The sequence below is a fragment of the Chiloscyllium plagiosum genome, unplaced genomic scaffold (assembly GCF_037043375.1).
Source record: "Chiloscyllium plagiosum isolate Xiang-an unplaced genomic scaffold, Cpla_swu_hap1 HiC_scaffold_42, whole genome shotgun sequence".
Classification (NCBI taxonomy): Eukaryota; Metazoa; Chordata; class Chondrichthyes; order Orectolobiformes; family Hemiscylliidae; genus Chiloscyllium; species Chiloscyllium plagiosum.
The window spans coordinates 23,987,083-24,009,593 of record NW_028270180.1 but is presented as its reverse complement, the minus strand read 5'-3'; the positions used below and the strand labels follow the sequence as shown (position 1 = coordinate 24,009,593).

At 39.3% G+C, this 22,511-nt stretch overlaps 1 protein-coding gene across 3 annotated transcripts in view; it reads left to right on the top strand.

The window, feature by feature from the left end:
* Nucleotides 1–22,511, top strand: part of sin3aa (SIN3 transcription regulator family member Aa) — a 126,405-nt gene that overhangs the window by 71,320 nt on the left and 32,574 nt on the right. For all 3 annotated transcript variants that reach the window (XM_043680523.2, XM_043680524.2, XM_043680526.2), the window contains 7 exons: nucleotides 2,959–3,077; nucleotides 4,481–4,691; nucleotides 5,221–5,337; nucleotides 7,598–7,836; nucleotides 12,309–12,492; nucleotides 13,916–14,495; nucleotides 16,141–16,310. In XM_043680523.2, coding sequence (XP_043536458.1) covers nucleotides 2,959–3,077; nucleotides 4,481–4,691; nucleotides 5,221–5,337; nucleotides 7,598–7,836; nucleotides 12,309–12,492; nucleotides 13,916–14,495; nucleotides 16,141–16,310 — 1,620 coding nt within the window. The remainder of the gene's footprint in view (nucleotides 1–2,958; nucleotides 3,078–4,480; nucleotides 4,692–5,220; nucleotides 5,338–7,597; nucleotides 7,837–12,308; nucleotides 12,493–13,915; nucleotides 14,496–16,140; nucleotides 16,311–22,511) is intronic.

The window sequence follows — 22,511 nt, the reverse complement described above, 5'->3', positions numbered from 1 at the left end:
GTTGTGACTTTACTTGGCAACAGGCCAATCTGCAGCTGAGTTAATCCCAGCCACTGAAGAGAAGAAGCCCTTCAGTGATTCTTAACTGACCACTTCAGGGCCTAATTTTTTGGCAGGGGATTTTGGGTCTTCTCACCCAGACCCGAATTGTAATTAAAATTTAATAAAGGCATGAAATTGTCAGGATTCAGATACAATATCCCACTTAATCACATATCTTTATTATCTTCAAATTTGCCATGTGGGAGAGCTGAAGATTCAGGTTGATCACTTTTCACCAGCATGAAAAAAAAGTTTGAGATATTACAGGCTTTTCAGAGGAGGTTCACTTGGTTAATCCCAGAGTTGAGAGGTTTGTCATATGAAGAGAGATTGAACAGTTTAGGACTGTATTCCTTTGAATTTAGAAGAATGAGAGATCAAATTGAGGTATTCAAGATGATAAAAGGTATGAATAAAATAGACGTGGAGTGAATGCTTTCTCTTTTGTGGCATTCTATGATGAGAGGTCATAGTCTTAGGATAAGGGGTAGCAAATTTAAAACAGTTGAGGAGAAACTACATATCCCAAAAGTGTTTTGAATCTGTGGAATTTGCTATCCCAAAGTGCTGTTGATGCTGCAACAGTGATTAAATTTAAGGAAGAATTGGTAATGTGTTGAAGGGTGTAGGGAGAAGGCAGGAAAATGGGAGTAAGGAGTATATCCATCATGATTGAATGTTGAAGTAGACTCAATGGGCTGAATGGCCTAATTCTGCTCCTATAGCTTATGAACTTTCAGCAAGTACAGACCGAGAATCAGGGAGGAGCAAGGAATAGAAGTGATGGTCTAAGATTGAATGGAAAGCAGAAGACAGAGATGATAGAAAAAAAGTTGATGATTGCAAGATAAAAGAAGTGGCCGTGTGATGAGTGAATAAACAAGCCATTGACACTTGGAGTTCTTCTGGATCTATGGCAGAAACATGCCTCATGCCTGGTAATGGGCGATAGTGATGGTGGTCTGAAATTGTGGACTGTTGTGGCACAGTGTTGGTGTCCCTGACCTTGAACCAGGAGGCCTGTGTTCAAGTCCCATCTGTTTCTCAAGGTGTATTATGCATCTTTGAACAAGTTGATTAGAATATATGTATGATCTGAAATTACTGGCCTTGATACAAAAGAGAAATACTCTGGATACTGGAAATCTGAAATAAAAACAGCAAGATCCAGAAACACCCAGCAGGTCAGGCATTATTTGTGGAGAGATGAACACAGTAAATGTTTCTCTTTAGTGACCTGTGACACTCATTTCTCTCTATTGCTGAATTTGACTTTGGGCACGTTACAATCGTCTAGACTCGATCAAAAGGTGAAGTGCTGTTTCTCAAACAGTGTTGAGCTTTATTAGAATATGTAGGAGGTTGGAGTGGGAGTGACCCAGAAAATTAGCAAGCAATTGGAAACTTGTGTAGTGCTTGTGAAGACTGGACACCTTCCCATGACAGAGGTACATTGGTTTGTGCGGGTCTGAGATACCTTCAGGGACTCATGATGTGTTTAACACTGATTCTGCAACAAGCAATCAGAATGGTGCTGATCCTCATACAAATTAATACAAGTCATATCAGTGACCCGACTGCCAGATAAATCCAGCTAAGAATTTAATTTCTACACTAAAAGGTTTCCTTTTGAAAAGAACATTTGTGTTTGATGAAGGTGCAGATATAGATGCTGACTTTTTCACCCTTGTGTAATTACGGTTCCTGTATTAGTAATGTAGCAAAACATAACTTGACCTAATCGTCATGGTAATACTTCCAGAATAGACACTGGCTGCCACATACACTCAGTGTAGGTAGAGACAGACAGTGCTTTTCTCTCTGTGGGAGTCAACTAGTGGCATCTGCTGTTTGATTCACACATTGCAATGAAATGTTATGGTTGGCCCAGCATCAATTTCAGACTCATTACTGGGACTGATCTATCTCAAATTATTCTAAGTTTTTAAAGGGCTGATTTAACGACTGAGATACAATCAATTTTGTATGCATGTGCATGTTTGACATGAAGGAGATGCTGTGGAAAAGAGAATAAAAGTGTGACACTTTTCATGTCCCTTGCACATTTCAAAGCACTTTTCAGAAAGTATTCAATTGGCTGTAGAGTAATTATTGTTGTAATGTAGGAAACGCCACAGCTAATATGTGCTCAATAAATTCCCACAAACAGCAATGTGATAGTGACCAGAACATTCTTTTTAGGCATATTGATTAAGAACTAATAAATATTAGCTTGTTCACCAAGGACAACTGTCCTACTCCTCTTTGAAAATCTAAGTGAGTTTTTTACATTTGCCTGAACGTAATGCATGGTCCTCAGTCTAATGTCTCATCCAAATGATGGCATGGCTGACTGTGCAGCACACCCTTAACACTGCATTGGAGTGAGATATTTGATTTTTATGTTCAAGTTTACAGTAAGAATGCTGCTGTCAGAGCCACTTCTGAAATTGGGTGGAAATGCATATAAAAAAAGATCGAGCCCTCCACAATCACCTGATGAAGGAGCGTCGCTCCGAAAGCTAGTGTGCTTCCAATTAAATCTGTTGGACTATAACCTGGTGTTGTGTGATTTTTAACTTTATAAAAAAAGAGTTAGAGTACTTGGGATTTATTTTGGAGCTTTTTTGATTGCTCCACAATTTTATTTGGAAAATGAAGAGGTGTAAAATTTATGAAATATACTTTTTCAATATTTCATAACAGATCAAGTCACTTTTCAAGCACTTTGGAGTTTACAACAATGTTGTTGGACTTTCATTAATTGGATCAGTATTATATAAAGATCCCAACAATCTTGATCCATGGACTGAATTGGATATAAATGTATACACACAAGCACCCCCTTCCAAAAAAAACTATTTAGTATGAAGGAAAGAATAACATAATTAAATATTCTTTGTTATCTGGTTTTAGGTCCGAAAAGCTTTGCGGAGTGCGGAAGCTTATGAGAACTTCCTACGATGTCTTGTCATTTTTAACCAGGAGGTCATCTCTCGTGCAGAGCTGGTCCAGCTTGTATTTCCTTTCTTGGGGTAAGCAGTGACTGAAAAAGAGTTCTGTATTCTGGTTAGGCAATTTAAACCTTGGAAGACCTCAATAGCCCTCAATAATGTATTACATCTCTTTTATTGTGTGTTTTGTGATTCAGTATATTTTCCTGATTCACAGATTCCATGTTGACAAATTCCAGGCAATAATGATGTGTAATACAGGAAGCTAGAGGGTTAGAAGCTAAATAGGAAAATCAGCATTGGGTTATAAAGCAAGTAAACACTTGTCATTTTCAAAAACTGAACAGCCATCAAAATTTGCACCAAGTTTGTTAGTGTTTTGAGAAGTTTTTCTTTGTTTGGTGACTTGCTGCCAAAAAAGTTATATAAGAGCTTCTTTTGGTGGCACAGCCTGATTTGCACATTGCTATTATCTTTTACTTTAATGGTCTGAGGAACAAACTTGAAGTAAGAGGACTGGAAAACCCTTTCAAGAGGCTAGTGAGGAGATGCTGTTTGGAATTACTAGGTTAATGTACTGGCAAAATTTTAAGAAATATTAATACTGTCTTAACTCATCAGATTGTGCATCATTATCCACAAATACTTACACAGTTTCAAACTGGGCATTTCTGATCAGATACACTGAGCTTGCCAGTAGCTTCCATAATGTTGTGCAAGTCGAATTCTAAAAGTTGTAGCTTTTTAAAATTGCTTATTGTCAGTTAGAGTAACCAAGCTGATTTGGTTGTAGTCAGAGTAAAAATTACTTGTTCCAGCTCAAGTAATATAATTTCATTAGTGCATTTTCACAGGGAAAAAGAATCTGCAAAACTAAATTTCAAACACCTGTTTTTGTGTTTTTTGGCTTCAATTAACAAGCACCAGTATTTGGGGTAGGCCCTCTTTAATTTACTGCTGGCCTGCAAGCTGTTTAATTTGGACAAGCCATAATTTCCCTTGCCTGCTTCTATGATGTTTTCATCAATGAATGGCTACTCTGTCAATCCATTAAAAATAACAGTTCATTTTTTTAAAAAGGGCAATATATTCAGACATGGCTTAACAGATTAATTTAGAGGTTTGAAAACAAAAGAAAATAGTCAAATCTACAGAGTAATTGTTTCTAAATATTATTGTTGATTTACCTGCAGCCTTAGATTTATGCAGTCTATATTGTGAAACCTGTAAGAGTAGTCAAACTTGTAAATGGACCAGACAGAACTATTAGAGGTATATTTTAGCACATATTAAAACCTGTGCAATTCTGAACAGTGTAACTGGGAGATGGGTTTGAGCTAGAGAACCTCCGTTTGTGTCTACTACTGAGGAATAAGGGAAAAGTTAAAGGGCAAGTCATTCTGTTGACTAGATTGGGAAGCTGACTATTAAGCTAGAAGAAAGACAGATTGAATTTACTACTTGAATTCTCTGTTTTCTTGCAGAAAGTTTCCTGAACTCTTTGTCTGGTTTAAGAATTTCTTGGGCTATAAAGAATCCTCCCATATTGAGGCATTTCCTAAAGAGAGAGCTACGGAGGGCATTGCAATGGAAATTGATTATGCATCTTGTAAACGACTTGGTTCAAGTTATCGAGCATTGCCCAAAAGTTTCCAGCAGCCCAAGTGCACAGGCAGAACTCCCCTTTGTAAAGAGGTAAGGATGTCTGTATGAAATTATTCCATTGAATGTTAAATTCTGACGTGGCTGAATGTGTCTTCCACTGTCCTAGATAGGCAAATTGGAGTCTTAACTTTGAGGCTGATGCTGTCTGGAGCGGTTGGATTGGAGGCTGGGTCATTTTCAGTTTAAGAATTGGCAGAGTGAAGTATTACTTCGATTCCAGATAACTTTATTGCCCTAATGTTTCCCACTGCAGCACACTAGATGGTAAATTATTGTACATGTCCAGTCACTAACCACAAAAGGAAATAATATTATGTTGAAAGGTTACCATTTCTTTCTCCATGCAATTTGTAAAATAATAATTTTAACTCAAACAAAGTGAGAGATGGAAGCTCGTGATTCAGCCCCGTTTTATCAGTTATAAATTTCACAGTTTAGATTGGGCAAAGATGCTGCCAAGTTTATATGTGGACATTGTTGAATCATTAAGTCTTTATGGATAATTTTGCTTTCTTAACTCTTTGTTGCTTTGTAATTATTGCTGGTACTTTCACTGCAGGTTCTTAATGATACATGGGTATCCTTCCCCTCCTGGTCTGAAGATTCTACCTTTGTCAGCTCAAAGAAAACACAGTATGAAGAGCACATTTACAGGTGTGAAGATGAGAGGTTTGAGGTAAGCAAACATTTTTTTGTTTAAGAAAAATACTTTTCATAAAAATTTGTAAAACTGTATTCCACTGTACAAATTGGACGTGACCGAAAGTGCTCACCTCTGAATCTGCACATTTTCATGTTGAAACAAATCTCTCAAGATCTGACTTGTAAGCAACTGCTGTGAAACTTCACAGGTTTTGAGCTTTATGGACTGGTTCCATTTTCTTTCTAGATTGAGGCTTTGGCATAGCAAAATATCATCTGAAGTAGCAGCAGAAAACTGAATAAAATCTGAGAAATGTTGCAGATGTGCTGTCACTTGTTAACTAAAAATCGGTGTCCTGACTTGCCTCTTGGACAATTAACTTCTTATGCTTTAAACTTTGATGATCAGCATCCACTCTTCTTTGTCATGAATTGATCAGTCCTTTTAAAGACTAGTAACATTTCTGTGCCAATACACCAGTTTGGCAAACCCTCTTCGATGACCTCCCTTTGAGCAGCTGTGATACTATCCCTGATTAGCCACTCCTCCACCTCTGTAACTACACCTCTTCCCCTGCGATATCCAAAACATTTGGACAGGTACATGAACTAGGAAGTTTGAGAGAGATATGGACAAAATGCAGGCAAATGGGACTAATTAAGTTTTGAATACCTAGTTTTCATGGATAAGTTGGATTAAAGGGTCTATTTCTGTCTCTATGACTATCTAAATGAACTCTCCTTAATTTGTCAGACATGTGTTTCACAAAACCAAAATGAGTGCCTGATTGAATTATGATTTTATACATGTCTATTATGGTTATTAACTCCTTAACAGTGGAGTTTGGCATTTTTCTGGTGACAAATGCTAGACTAAGTTGCCTTTTGTTTTCTGCTTTCTGTCTGTCTCCTTTCTCGAACACGGTGTTGTATTTGTGGTTTTCCAATCCATTGGCACCTTTCCAGATTCTGGGGATTTTTGAAGATTACAACCAATGCACTTATTATCAATGTAGGCTCTAAGACTCTAAGATGAGGCCATCGCATCTGGGAGACTTACTGACCTTTAGTCCCATTAGGTTTGGTAGTAATTTTGTCTCCAGTGGTAATGATTTTTTTTTAAGTCCCTTCTGTCCTTTCACCCCTGTGTTTTCTAGTATTTTTGGATTCTACTTTGTTTTTCCTGTGAAAACTGATGTTGTTTCTTTGTTTCCCGTATTAATTCCCCAGTCTCCCCTTCTAAGTACCAGTGCTCAGTTTTGATACTGTTTGCCATTGTAGAAGCTTTTAATATCTGGTCTTATATTTTGTGTTAGTTTTCTTTCATACTGTGTAATCTAATTGAAGGTAGAGGAGCCTTAAGCTACTGAATGGCTTCCTCCTGTCTCTAATACTTCCATGAAATGTGTGTGATCATTAGGCCTGTTAATGCTCAAAATTGAGGTCGATGCAAAAGGATTTAGTAATTTCTGTTGTGCTGTGGGATTTCAATTTGTTGAGTTACACACATTTAGGTTGCAATATTTAGACTTGAAATTGTAGACTTGTAGCACAGGACATGGGAGCTGGATTTGGTTTCTATGTTAAGTAACTGAAGTGTGACCTATGAGAAGTTATTGTTTTATCAAGGTTAGGATTTAACCTGACTGCTTGTTTGTAATTTGTGCACTCTGGATCATGTGTACTTTCAACATCAGAGTTAAAATGAATCGTAAATAACATTGTAACTCAGACTTATCCAGGCTATTTTGAGCCATAATTGCAGCTATAATACTTTGAAAAAAAATTCTTTCTATCGTCCTGCCTGTTAAAATATTCTTCTGTTTTAAGATGTGTACTGTTTACTATTTATTCCTTTAATTCAATTTGAAAAAATGTAAGCTATTTTTCCCCTTCCTACATCTCTCCTCAGTTTCCAGGGGTGTACTATATGTCTTTTCTTTTGTCAAATGAGTGAATCACAGTTTGCACAGAGACCTCTCCTAACGTCACTCAGTAACTAGCCATGTGTAGACTGTGCAGGGCACACTTGTTTAGAATACTCCAAAAAGGAATTTTCACACCCTGGATATCCCACAAAGCACTTGCTTTGTTTCAGGAACACATCATGTGGGTCTTGCGATGCCTTGGTGTAACTGTGAAGTTGCTCTTCCTGGAAAAATAAATGCTGGGAATTTGATGTGGAACTTTGTTTTTCAAAAATTTCATAGCTTTTCTTCATGAAGAATTTGAAAACTTTATCGGTTACAATTAAAATAAAAGCAAGTTCCTTATTCTTGGATTTTTTGGCACAGCTTGACGTTGTCTTGGAAACGAACTTAGCAACGATCCGTGTCCTGGAGACTGTTCAGAAGAAATTGTCACGAATGTCAGCGGAGGACCAAGCTAAATTTCGTCTGGATAACACTCTTGGTGGTACTTCAGAAGTCATTCACCGTAAGGCCATTCAAAGGATATATGCAGACAAGGCTGCAGACATTCTTGACGGCTTGAAAAAGAACCCTGCAGTAGCAGTACCCATTGTGCTGAAAAGGTAAAATATATTCTGGCCATATGCTATAAGAAAGTTTCATTTGTACTGTACTATATATTGAAATCTTTTAAAGTTGCTTGTTTTAATATGCAACAACATATATATTTGGCAATAGTTTCACAAGATAAAATGACTGTATAAGTCCTTGCAATGCTTTCCGTATTAATAATTATTTGGTAGTACAGAACTTGAGTATTTCTGAAAAATGGCATTTTATTGAAGTTCTTCCTCTTTTACCATTAGGTCAATACGCAATTATACCAATTGAAAGGAAAATTACATTTATGAGAAGAGAGTGCTGATTATTTGATGTGAACTCTGATTGACAAAGCCATTGCCATGGGAATGCACAAATTAATGATTGACCTTAACTTCTGAACTTCATTTACAGCCAGCTATTTCACACTTGTGCTATGTAAGAGCAACACAATTGGTGTTCACCATTAATAAGATGCTGCCATGAAGCCAAAAAGACATTCTTCCTATCACACAAATGAGCACTGAATTTCAGTGCTGGTGTGATGCCACGCCATGGTGTCAGCCATACATCCCAAAAATTAGCAGATCATATCAAAACAATATATCAGTTCAGGTATTCACAACAAACAAGGTACTGACCCAACCTGCCCACATTGCAACACAAGGTCCAACAATGGATGTGATTCTGCAACTGGACAACATTTCTGAATAATTCTGAGTGTGCACAGAATTTTGCAGGCAGCCAATTTAGGATTGTCATTCAGGCCCATGGTATGATGCGCTTACATAGACTGGAAGCTACGTGTATTAATTTTTTATATGTTACACATATTTGGGTGGCATGTGGCTCAGTGGTTAGCATTGCTTCCTCATAGCACTAGGGACCCAGGTTCAAGTCCAGCCTCAGGTGACTGTCATTGTGGAGTTTGCACAATCTCCCAGTCTCTCTGCAGGTTTCCGCTGGGTGCTCTGGTTCCCTCCAACAGTCCAATCATGCTAAATTGTCCATAGCATAGGCTAAGGAGATTAGCAATGGTAAATTTGGGGTTATGGGGATAAGTTGAGGGTTTGGGTGGGATGCTCTTTGAAGGGTCAGTGCAGACTCGATGGGCCATATGACCTCTTTCTTCACTGTAGGGATTCTATGATTCTAATACAGAGACTCTGTTCTGTGCAAACAGAGCATGTGCATTCACAGAACCTGTTTCAAATTAATCCCCCCCCAAAAAAGATGACGGCCATTCACTGGCTCATTGATTAGGTTTAAAATTTATCGAAGCTTGACAGTTAATTATCATTCTTCGTGACAATCTCCTCTACCAATCAAGAGTTCACTTGCCAACCAATCAGTACTCTCCACTGATGCAGTATGAATATTGATTTGGTATTCTTATGAATTGTCCTGATGAGTGCAAGATGAAAATCTTCGACAAAATGTGTCTTTTTCTTCCAGCGACACTAAAGTTTCCACATTGTATTAAAATGTGCATTGTATCTCAGTGCATAAATATCTCAAGTCTAGATATTGTCGTTAGCAATGTTAACAGATTTATACCCTCTGTTATTCTAATGCAGGAGCTTTTCCTACCAAACACCATTGAGAATAAGTTGGTTAGCATGTGTGAAAATGGCAGGCACAGGAATGTCCTGCAAACCTCCTAAACATGTGCTTGCCATCAATAATTGCTCAGTTATAGTGTCTGCATAGTTATATAAAGCACTTGATAGAGAATTTGGTCTTTGTGATAAAGTGACCAGTCCCAGCTGTGTTAGTGGCAGGATTCTGTTGCTGTCCTCTACATGACTGAATTGCAGAATGATTATAGCACATTATGGAGCTAGTCTGTATGGGCTGTCCAAATTTACCTGTTGCCCCTGAGAAGTGTCCTGGCTTCTTCCCATAGTCCCAAACACTCTCTCTCTCTCTCTCTCTCTCTTCCTTTTTAGATAACAAACCCTTTTGAATGCTGTGATTGAACCCTGTCTCTGCCACATTGTCAGACAATGTATTTTAGATCTCAATCATTTGCTACATGAAAACATTCTCTTCATATCCCCATTGCACCTTTTGCTAATTCGCTCAAATCTGTGCCCTCTTGCTTCTAATCTTTCGTCTGTCAAATCTCATTTCAACCTTCTCTTTTCTAAGGTAGAGTCCCAACCTCTGCAGTTAATATATTTTAGCATTGTTCAGGCTGAAGATAACATTGTGATTTCCACTATTAGTTGCTGTCTACTGACTGTAAGGACACCTATGATCCTTGCAAAGCTAGTTCACAATTAAAGGAAGAGTTGGCAAAAGAGAGCCAATTCACACAAAATCCTCTGTGTAATATATTTTGTTCAGACCCTGGTACAAAGAACAGAAACTTGGGTCAGGGACTAGAGGGTTGTTAGTGCTTCTGAAATCACAACCCAGCAATAATCATATTTTTCAGGTGGAGGGAGAAAGCAGTAGAAAATATTTGAGAGGGCGCATCATAGATTGTAGATATTCTGAAACAGGACTACCTTTCAAAAATAATTTTGAACATGCAGAAGGACAAAACATGGTATTAGAATGAGCTATTGGGCTGAATCCAAAGATCCATTACTAAGGTTTCCTGCTTTTTTGCAATCCCCTTTCTTTGCCCCATCTCCCCAATCTGGAAGACAGAAAATGTCTCCCATAAGTACCAGTTAGAAACTTCTAGGAACTGTGTGGTTTTCCACAGTTTTTACTGTCCCTCTGGCATCAGTCTTGTGATTGAGAACTGCTTTCTCAAGACGTATATGGACTGTTTAGATGAATACATGAAACACCACAGCATACAAGGCTATGGGCCAAGTCGTAGAAAATGGAATTAGAATAGTTGGATGTTAGAATAGATGGATATGGACATAGGCCCGGATGAGATGTGCCCAAGGCTACTGTGTGATGTAAGGGAGGAAATTGCAAGGACTCCAACATTAATTTTAAAATGAGCTCTGGCCACATGAGGGGTACAGGACGACTGGAGGATCGCTATGTGGAACTGTTTATCAAGATGGGTGGTAAAGTAAACTAGGAAACTACAGACCAGTGAGTCTAACATCTGTGGTATGGCAACTATTGAAAAAAGTCCTGAGGGAGAGAAATAATCTCTGCTTGAAGAGGCAAGATTTATTAAGGATAGTCGGGTTGTTATCTAAAGAGGAAAAGTGTGTTTTTGAGGAGAGGAACATAATTAACAAATTTGATTGAATTATTTGAGCAGATGATTTGGTGTGTAGCTGAGGAGAATGCAATAATCTACATGGAATTCAAGAAGGCTTTTGACAAGTTCTCACATGGTAAACTGGTTAAGAAGCTTAGAACCCACAGGAACTGGGGCAGTTTGGCAAATCTGATCTCAAGTTGGCAGGAAGCGATGGGTGCTGGTCAGAGGTTACTTTTATGATTGGAGACCTGCATTCAGTGGTGTACCACAGGGTTCAGTGGTACCACTGGATCCATTGCTGTCTATAGTGTACATGAATGATCTAGATATGAATGTAGGAGGTATGACCAGTAAGTTCATAGGTGACATGGAAATTGGTGCTGTGGTAAGTAGTGAGGGATAAAGCCTTAGACTACAGGACGATATATTTGAGCTTGTCAGAGGGGCTAAATAGTGGCAAGTGGAATTTAATGCTGAAAATGAATGAGGTGATGCATTTTGTAGGGATTAACAGGTAGGGGAGTACATGTTGAATGGTAGCACCCGAAGAAGTACAGAGGATCAGAGGGACCTTGGTGTGCATGTCCACAGATCCTTACAGACACAGGACAGGTAGATATATTAAAAGCATAAGGGATACTTGACTTTATTAGTCAAGGCTTTAAGTGCAAGAGCAGTGACGTTATGATGGAGCTGTATATATTGTTTGATTAGACCACAGCTCTGGTTGTCACACTGTAGGAAGGTTGTGATTACAGTACAGAGCGTGCAGAAAAGATTCACCAGGATGTTGTCTTGGCTGGAGAGAAACTAGATGGGCTGTTTTCCTCCGAGCTGGAAAGGCTGACTGAGGATCTGATTGAAGTGTACAGACTTCTGAGGGGTGTAGATAGGGAGAAACATATTCCCTTTGCAGAAGTTTAGAGGGGATTCAAGGAAACATTTTCACTTCAAGAGTTTATGGGTACGTGGAACTCAGTGCCTGAACACGTAGGAAAGGTAGGAATTCTCAAGATGTATATGGACTATTTAGATGATTTTATGAAACACCACAGCATACAAGGCTACGGGCCAAGGAGTAGAAAATGAGATTAGAATAGATGGATGTTTGATAACTGGTATAATGGGCTGAAGAGCCTCTTTCTGTGCTGTAAAAACTCTATGACTGTATAATTTTAGGTTTCAGCATAATGCAGTAACCAGTATTCTCCCCATTTCACTGAAGCTGGATTTTGGTTTGTTCTCTCGCAGTCTTTGCTTCTGTCTCATTTGAAGTTTTTGTTAGAATTTCTCTTTTTTGCCTTTCCTTCTCAGATTAAAAGCAAAAGAGGAAGAATGGCGAGAAGCACAAAGGGGTTTCAATAAGATTTGGAGAGAGCAGAATGAGAAGTACTACCTGAAATCTCTTGATCATCAAGGAATCAACTTCAAACAGAACGATACCAAAACCCTGCGTTCTAAAAGCTTACTGAATGAGATAGAGAGCATATATGATGAGGTATACAGCACATGTGCAACTAATGTTTGTTTCTGGGAGAGGGGGAAAGCATCTCCAGCTGTGATTCAAGGTCCATTTGTCTACCATTTGTCTACTGTGATTATTTGTTCAGGACTGTTGATCTGAGAATTTGATGAGAAGTGTGATGCAGTTTCAAAGATTGTGACTACACGTCACTGGGATTTTCTGACATTTTGCCTAGAAATTGCTGCCAGTAGTGGAAATTGTGACTATCTCTGTTTGTGAATCTCCCTTCCTTTCCCTTAGTATTTCTTCCTTAACTCCAGTTCACAATGCTATGTCCCACCCACTAGATTACACCCATATTATCCCGACTCAAGACTCCTGCAGTTAAACTAATTTCCTAACCAGGTCAATAATTTGCTTTTAATTCCAAGAGCTTTAGCCAACAGTCCATTCTTAAAGGAGTATTTTAACTTTTCAAGGAACAATGAAGCCTGTAACCTGTGGGGAGCCAGTTCTTGAGGCTTAGGCAATGTAAAGTTATTCAGTAAATAATTTTCCTGTAGCCCTTGGCAGGCGGTATTTTTGTGTCCTGTTGATAATGTCTGTTACCTGTCTGCAAAGTATATCCATTACAAACATTGGAGATTGGCTTAATGTTCATTTCAGGCTAGTAACATGTGTTTGTGCATCACTGATCCTGCTAAATGTGTAGAAGGAAACTGCAACCTGTATTAATTTTGTAAGTGCATAGCTCAACAGGAATCACCTTATACAGTTTCAATTCAGAATCCTGGCAAGTGAGATTTAATGCTTTATTTCACAGTTGGGGCAACATCATTGAGACATTAATGATAAACTGTCCTTTGTTGGCAAGTTTAAATAACTTCTGAATTTTCTTTCATCTATTACAAAAATGCACCAACTGAAATATCTGGGTGTGTCAGTTTTGGTTCCTTGGTACTGAATCTAATGCTTGTGAATCCTCATTCTGGTGATTTGACCACACAATGCTGTGCTGGCATCTCCTGCAACCCTGAGGGAATGCTGCACCACTAGAGGTACCATTTGGGTGAGATTTTACTCCTCTTGGGCAGATGGAACCCTGTGCTACTCTTTTTAGGAGAACTATAGGAGATCTCTTTGATTTTCAACTAACATCACTAAAAATATAAGATCTTTAATGTCTGTGGGCTCTTATGAACAAATTAGTTGTTTCAATTCCAAACATTGCATCAGTGACCACATTTCAGAAGTATTTAATTAGCACTTTGGAACATCCTGAGGCCATGAGAAGCATTGTATAAGTGAAGTTTTTCTATGAAAGTGAAATGGCTCAACATAGCACTAAGACAACAAATTGGATCTGGATTAAATTCTGTACTTATAAAATATAATTAAATCTTTTCAGTATATTTATGCCTAAATATTTCTCTTCTTTTATTTGTGGCATTTTTAGCGACAAGAACAGGCATCTGAGGATCACACACATGTGACATCTGGTTCTCACTTAACATTTGTTTACGAGGACAAGCAGATCATGGAGGATGCAGCCTCTCTCATTATTCATCATGTGAAGCGGCAGGCTGGGATACAGAAGGAAGATAAATACAAAATTAAACAGATAATTTATCACTTCATCCCAGATCTATTGTTTGCTCAGCGTGGCGAGCTGTCAGATGTGGAGGATGAGAAGGAAGATGAGGAGGATGAGGAAATGGACATTGACGAGAGCACAGGGACAACAAAAAAGCACAATGGCATTGGCAGTAGCCCTTCCAAGCCAAAACTGATGTTCAGTAACACAGGAGCACAGAAACTGCGGGGCATGGACGATGTATATAACCTTTTCTTTGTGAACAATAACTGGTATATCTTCATCCGGCTTCACCAGATCTTGTGCTCACGACTTCTGAAGATCTACAATCAGGCAGAGAAGCAGATTGAAGAGGAATGCAGAGAGAGGGAACGGGAGATGCTGACAGGAAAGCGGGACAAAAGTGACAGTCCGGCTATTCAGCTACGACTGAAAGATCCGAGTGAGTATACACTGGAATCTCAGTAATCCTTCTCTCTTGGGAAATACTAAATACAGTCACTTTATTTTCCCACAACCAACAAACTGATAGTGATGGTCTGACAGGATCTTTTATGATATATTTTCTAATGCTAAAAAGAGACATGTTGTCAAAGCTTTTTGTCTAGCACTCATCAGAACAAACACAAGAATGCCAAATTGCAAATGATCGCAACAATTCATACTATAGCAGGAAAAGGGTGCTGATTGGTTGGCAGGTAAACTTTGACTGGCGTAAGTACTGCCATGGAGAAAGCAATGATGCCCCATGGTTGCTGGTGACATTGGTTGCTGTATTTTGGCATTTTTACTAATCTTTTCCACATTGAGAAATAGAAGACTGAATTTCAGTGTCGTATTTTTACAGACAAGGGAATCTCTGCAAGATTAATTAAAAATGACACTTAGATGAAATGCAGTTGGTAAACTGATGTAGTTTTATTTCTTCGTAGACTAAAGAGTGTGCATTTTTCTCATTATGAATAAATTTTTTTTGCTAATGAGCTGAGAGATAGTTAAAAGTAAAGCATGACTGTTGTTCTTAGTATAAGTAGAAAAAAAGAAATAAAGTTGGAAGTTAACATTACTGTCCTTCCCAGTATTAAGTGAAAAAATAAGGAATAAAGATAAAAGTTGAACATATTTGAAACTGTAACATTCTACAATGCATCGGTTGCAACAGACTTGAGTTAAAACAGGCTTACTAACTGTATAAAATCTGTTGCAGTAATTTTGATCCTAGTAAACTGTGGCTGATTTTGAATTTTGTTTTGCATGTTTTTGTTTGTCTTTCTTTGGTCTATAGATATGTATAGTGCTGCAGTAGCACTTCTAGTAATGTGACTGACTGGTTAACATCTTTCTGCGCTAACACAGTCTAGTAAACAGCAAGCATAAATTTTATGGAAATGCTATGAATAAATAAAAGCTGAAATATTGCAGGTTGGCTGGAAGTGATGATTACGGTAACTTAATCACAAGAGAAAACTTAGAATGTCACTTTAAATCTGTGGTATTTTTGATGTTTTGACATGTTTCTCACGTTGGATTTCCTCAGAAATCTTCTCCTTCAGGATAATTCATTTTAACATGTGATGTGATCTAAGGTTCCTGTAATAAAGCAGAAAAGTAATTGCATTAACTTTGTATGGGATGGTACAACACAGGAGCTATTTGGCATATTTTGAATGCTTTGAAAGAATTATCAGTTAGTCTTATCCCCCTGTTCTTTGCCCTGCAAATCTAAGCATACTGCTATTCCATTTTCAATGTTGCCATTGAGTCTACTTCCACCACCCTTTCAAACTGCATTTCAGACCTTGTGTAATTTTGTAATACACAAGATGGGGAATGCATATTATATGAGGTGCTGTGTACCTCAGATGTCAAGAATGGTCATTTATATGTGCACAAGCGTGGTGTAAGGAGCTGAGTTTTACATGTGGCAGCAGAGGTGAGCATTTTTGTTTTATGTATATGAGAGTCTTGTTTATTTGGGGTTGTTTGTAATACTTGCATTGCCATAAAATGCACAGGACAAAATGTGATGGGAATAACTTTGAATGTGCAAGGCTTGATGGTGTAACATTTTTTTAAACAAATTTCAGTGGATATCGATGTGGAAGACTATTACCCAGCTTTCCTTGATATGGTCCGGAACCTTCTGGATGGCAACATGGACTCATCCCAGTATGAGGATACACTTCGGGAAATGTTTACAATTCATGCATTCATCGCTTTTACAATGGATAAACTCATCCAGAGTATAGTCAGGCAGGTAAGCTGTGGTCAGTCAGAATTCTTGCCATTTCTTCCTAAGTCTTGATTTACAATCCTGATCTAAAACCACGATAAATTGAATCACAGTGTACCTCTCTCCTATGCATATTAAGCAGACCTTCAAGATTCCCAAGGAGCTTCATATGTTTGCCCAGTGTCAAAATTGAAAACACAATTACACAATAAATGTTGGCCTTTTTCAATTTGTTCACACTTTACACGGCTTGATTGTTTATGGTAAAAGATATTGATAAACATTGGAGTTTGCTCTGGAAAATCTCAGTAACCATTTTTCACTTAACATGCTGCCTTCAGATGAGACTGCCACCTCATCATTGCAATCACTTATGCTTTTGTGTGTTTTTGTGCTATGGTGCAAAATCCCAGAACAATTCAATGATTTTGCAGTTTCAAGGGGGAAACAGATGTGTGAGCAGACAGGCAGATATTAATTGAACCCTTCAGGGTCATCAGAGTGAAAATCTTCCTTTTCTTCCAATGATATGTTTCATCCACTTTCCTGATCTATGCCTCAAAATGCTGGAGTTTAGCCAAGTAGTTTTGTTAGCCTCGCTGCATGTGTGTATCTCAACTTCTGAAATCCAAAGTGGCTTTGTGTCACTTTCGCATCAAGGTGAGTCTATCCACTCCAGTTACTTCTTAAACAAAATATACTGATGTTGATATTTGGAGAATCCTTAAGAAGGGATGCATATTTGTTCCATTGTTTATGACATATATGGTTATATTGACAAAAGGCTAATTGGACACTAAGCAGAAATGAGCTGCAGGTGGGAATTGATTGAGCATGTGGATGTTGAGAAGGTACATGAGGTTTAGGAGAGACGTTGCAAGGCTGAGACATTTACAAAGATATGAAGTGTAACACCATAATAGTTTCAACCTGGCTAGTGTTGGACTAGACCATGCTGAAACTTAAAAGGTTTGGGCTGGGGATGTAGCTTGGCAGAGTTTGGACATAAGAATGTAGGCAAGTTGCAAAGAAACCCAAGTAGGACGAGCTTGCCCTTTTTGGAGCAGAGACAGGATTAACAGCTGTGGTAAATGAAGACTAGTCATAGAAATTAGGGATCTCTGAAGAGTTTTAGAAAGGTGAAGACTTTGCCACAGAGAAGAAGAGAGAATGAAATTAAATCTTATTCTGGAGAACTACTAGCTGTGAGTGAGCAGAAGGTAATGTCATAGAATTAAGACATCTGCCAGAAGAAAGGAAACTTAAGAATTGGGGTAAATTTGAAGACTTATCCAGTGGGGCACAGGTTTTATCCCTGTGATAAGTCACTCTGTCTGACTCATTTTCTGTCCTGCTGTTGATGCCTCATGTTTCTTTGCCTACTCCAAGGGAGTTTTAGAAATGATGAATAATTCCTGCATGGCCTTCTGCTTCTTACCCTCATTAACTTGAGGTCATCCAAAACTCTGCCAATGTCCTGATTTGCCCTTGTGCACACTGACTCACACTGGCTCTCTTTAATCCAAGTTGCAATTTTAAAATTCTTGCACTTATTTTTAAATTCTTCTGTGGACTTGCCTCTCCCTGTTGCTATAATCCCATCCAGTCCCACAACCATCTGAGAAGTCTGTGCACTGACATCTTGATTTTCCACACTTGGCCATTGTTCATGCCTTCAGTGACCTGGGCCCTAATCTCTAGAATTCCCTTCCTACAAGAGTCAGTCTCTTAACCTGACTTTCCTCCTTGAAGATGCTCATTAAAATCTACCTCTTTGGCCAAGTTTTGGTCATCTGCTGTAATATGTCCTTATGTTACTTGGTTTCAACTTCTGTTTACGATGACAAAGCAATAACTTTTATGTTAAATACTCGATATAATGACAATTTATTGTCATAATTTTTGCATGATTTGGAGTATGTTTAAATTGTCCTCTAATGATGTGTTAGTCGAAACATTTCATTATCCCTTTTATTTTTCTAAAACAATACTTTGTAAGTTATAGCTTTAAATTCAGTACCATTATTAAACAATTGCCTGTGGTCAGGTGCAATTAGGATCGCTGTTCTGGTCCATAAAGCAAGGACAAATTTGTTTTACTTCTGATTTTACTTATGTTGTTTTAATTTCATGGGTTTGGAAATTCATGTGCCTTCTCAATAAATAACACTTATTGGTATGGATCTTTTTGAATTGCTTAGAAATGAATGAAAGTTGGATAAAAGTTTTTCTGTGAGCAGGAAGAATTCATGGTGCACCTTATTACAGGGTAGTGGCAAAAAGCTTGGAAGCTGCTGCCATAGGCAGTGCATTTTAGACTGACAGTTGTATAAAAAGTGCCCGTGTAAAGAGAAAACCAGAGCCATTGGTAAGACTCATAGAGTCATAGACATGTACAGCATGGAAACAGACCCTCCGGTCCAACTCGTCCATGCTGACCAGATTCCCAACCTAATCTAGTCCCACTTGTCACACTTGGTCTATATCCCTCTAAACCCTTCCGAATCATATACCCATCCAGATCCCTTTTAAAAGATGCAATTGTACCAGCCTCCAGCACTTCCTCTGGCAGCTCATTCCATACATGCACCACCCTCTGTGTGAAAAAGTTGCCCCTTAAGTCTATTTTATATCTTTCCCCTCTCACCGTAAACCTATGCCCTCTAGTTCTGGACTCCCCCACCACAGAGAAGAGACTTTTATCTATTTATCCTATCCATACCCCTCATGATTTTATAAACCTCCATAAGGTCACTCAGCCTCCGACACTCCAGGGAAAACAGTCCTAAGCCTATTCAACCTCTCTGCATAGCTCAAACCCATCCGCCCTGGCAGCATCCGTGTAAAACTTTTCTGAACCCTTTCAAGTTTCACAACATCTTTCCGATAGGAAGGAGACCAGAATTGCATGCAATATTCCAAAAATGGCCAAACCAATGTCCTATACAGCTGCAACATGACCTCCCAAATCTTTTATTTAATTCTCTGTCCAATAAAGGAAAGCATACCAAATGCCTACTATCCTACTTCACTATCCTATTTACCTACGATTCCACTTTCAAGGAGCTATGAACCTGCACTCCAAGGTCTCTTTGTTCAGCAACACTCCCTCGGACCTTATCATTAAGTGAATAAGTCCTGCTAAGATTTGCTTTCCCAAAATGCAGCACCTCGCATTTATCCAAGTGAAACTCCATCTGCCACTTCGCAGCCAGTTGGCCCATCTGATCAAGATCTGAGGTAACCTCCAATTTTAGTGTAATCTGCAAACTTATTAACTATGCCTCCGATGTTCATATCCAAATCATTTACATAAATGATGAAAAGTAGTGGACCCTGCACCGATCCTTGTGGCACTCACTGGTCACAGGCCTCCAGTCTGAAAAACAACCCTCCACCACCACCCTCTGTCTTCTACCATTGAGCCAGTTCTGTATCCAAATGGCTAGTTCTCCCTGTATCTGTGAGATAACCTGTCTTCCATGGGGAACCTTGTCGAACGCCTTAATGAAGTCCACATAGATCACAGCCATGTTGACTCTCCATAATCAGTCCTTGCCTTTCCAAATACGTGCACATCCTGATCCTCAGGATTCCCTCCAATATCTTGCCCACCATCGATGTCAGGCTCACCTGTCTATACTTCCCTGGCTTGTCCTTACCACCTTTCTTAAATAATGGCACCACATTAGCCAACCTCCAGTCTGCTGGCACCTCACCTGTGACTATCGATGATACAAATATCTCAGTAAGGGGCCCAGCAAACACTTCGCTAGCTTCCCACAGAGTTCTATGGTACACCTAATCAGGTCCCTGGGGATTTATCCATGAAATGCATAAACGCATACTGGACATCCAGTACTTCCTTCTCTGTAATATGGACATTTTTCAAGATGTCCCCACATTCTATATCTGCCATGTCCTTCTCCACAGTAAACACTGATGCAAAATAGTCGTTTAACATCTCCTCTATCTACTGCGGCTCCACACAAAGGCCGCCTTGCTGATCTTTGAGGGGTCCTATTCTCTCCCGAATTACCCTTTTGTCCTTGATGTATTTGTAAAAACCCTTTCGATTCTCCTTAACCCTATTTGCCAAAGCTATCTCATGTCCCCTTTTTGCCCTACTGATTTCCCTATTAAGTATACTCCTACTGCCTTCATACTCTTCTAAAGATTCAATCCATCTATCCTGTCTATACCTGACATATGTTTCCTTTTTGTTCTTAACCAAACCCTCAATTTTTTTAATCATCCAGCATTCCCTACATCTCCCAGCCTTTCCTTTTACCCTGACAGGAATATTCTGTCTCTGACTGTCGTTATCTTATTTCTGAAGACTACCCATTTTCCAATCATCATTTTACCTGCGAACATCACCCAAACAGCTTTTGAAAGTTCTTGCCTGATACCACCAAAATTGGCTTTCCTCCAATTTAGAACTTCAGCTGTTAGTTCCGGTTTAGCCTTTTCCACCGCTATTTTAATACTGATAGAATTATGGTCGCTGGCCCCAAAGTGCTCCCCCACTGACTCCTTAGTCACCTGTCCTGCCTTATTTCCCAATAGTAGGTCGTTTTGCACCTTTCCTAATAGGTACATCCACATACTGACTCAGACAATTTTCTTGTACACTGTTAACAAATTCCTCTACACTGTCTAAACCCTTAACACTATGGCGGGCCCAGTCTGTTTGGAAAGTTAAAATCTCCTACCATAACCACCCTATTATTCTTACAGATAGCTGAGATCTCCTTACAAATTTGTTTCTCAATTTCCCACTGACTATTAGGGGGTCTATAATACAATCCCAATAAGGTGGTCATCCCTTTCGTCTTTCTCGGTTCCACCCAAATAACTTCCCTGCATGTATTTCCGCGAATATCCTCCCTCAGTGTAGCTGTGATGCTGTCCCTTATCAAAAACGCCACTCTCCCTCCTCTCTTGCCTCCCCTTCTATCCTTCCTGCAGAATTTGTATCCTGGAATGTTTAACTGCCAGTCCTGTCTATCCCTGAGCCATGTTTCTGTAGTTGCTATGATATTCCAGTCCCATGTTCCGAACCATGCCCTGAGTTCATCTGCCTTCCCTGTTAGGCCTTTTGCATAGAAATAAATGGAATTCAGTTTATCAGTCCTACCTTGTTTTCTGCTTTGTTCCTACCTGTCCTGACTGTTTGACTAGCTTCTTTTCTCAAATATACCAGTCTCCGATGCGTCTGTTTCCCTCAGTGTCTCCCTGGGTCCCACCACCTCCAGAAGAGATTCCAATGATCCAAAAATGTGAATCCTTCTTCCATATACCAGCTCTTCAGCCATGCATTCATCTGCTCTATCCACCTGATCCACCCTCATTCGCTTGTAGCACCGGGAGTAATCCAGTTATTGTTACCCTGAAGGACCTCCTTTTTAAATTCTTGCCAAACTTTCTATATTCTTCCTTCAGAATCTCATCCTTTTCCCTTCATATGTCGTTAGTACCAATGTGTACAATTACCTCCTCCTGGTCCTCCTTCCCTTTGAGAACATTCTGCACCCTCTCTAAGACATCTTGATCCTGGCATCAGGGAGACAACACACCATTCTGATTTTTCGCTGCTGGCTGCAGAAACGTCTGTCTGTGCCCCTGACTAGAGAGTCCCCTATCACAAACGATCGCTTGCAACCTGATGTACCCATCGTTACATTAGAGCCAGTTTTAGAACATGGAACAGTACAGCACAGAACAGGCCCTTCAGCCCACGATGTTGTGCCAACCACTGATCCTCATGTATGCACCCTCAAATTTCTGTGACCATATGCATGTCCAGTAGTCTCTTAAATGTCCCCAATGACCTTGCTTCCACAACTGCTGCTGGCAAAGCATTCCATGCTCTCTCAACTCTCTGTGTAAAGAACCCACCTCTGACATCCCCTCTATACTTTCCTCCAACCAGCTTGAAACTATGACCCCTCGTGTTAGCCATTTCTGCCCTGGGAAATAGTCTCTGGCTATCGACTCTACCTATGCCTCTCATTATCTTGTATACCTCAATTAGGTCCCCTCTCCTCCTCCTTTTCTCCAATGATAAATGTCCGAGCTCAGTCAACCTCTCTCCGTAAGATAAGCCCTCCAGTCCAGGCTGCATCCTGGCAAACCTCCTCTGAACCCTCTCCAAAGCATCCACATCTTTCTTATAATAGGGCGACCAGAACTGGACACAGTATTCCAAGTGCGGTCTAACCA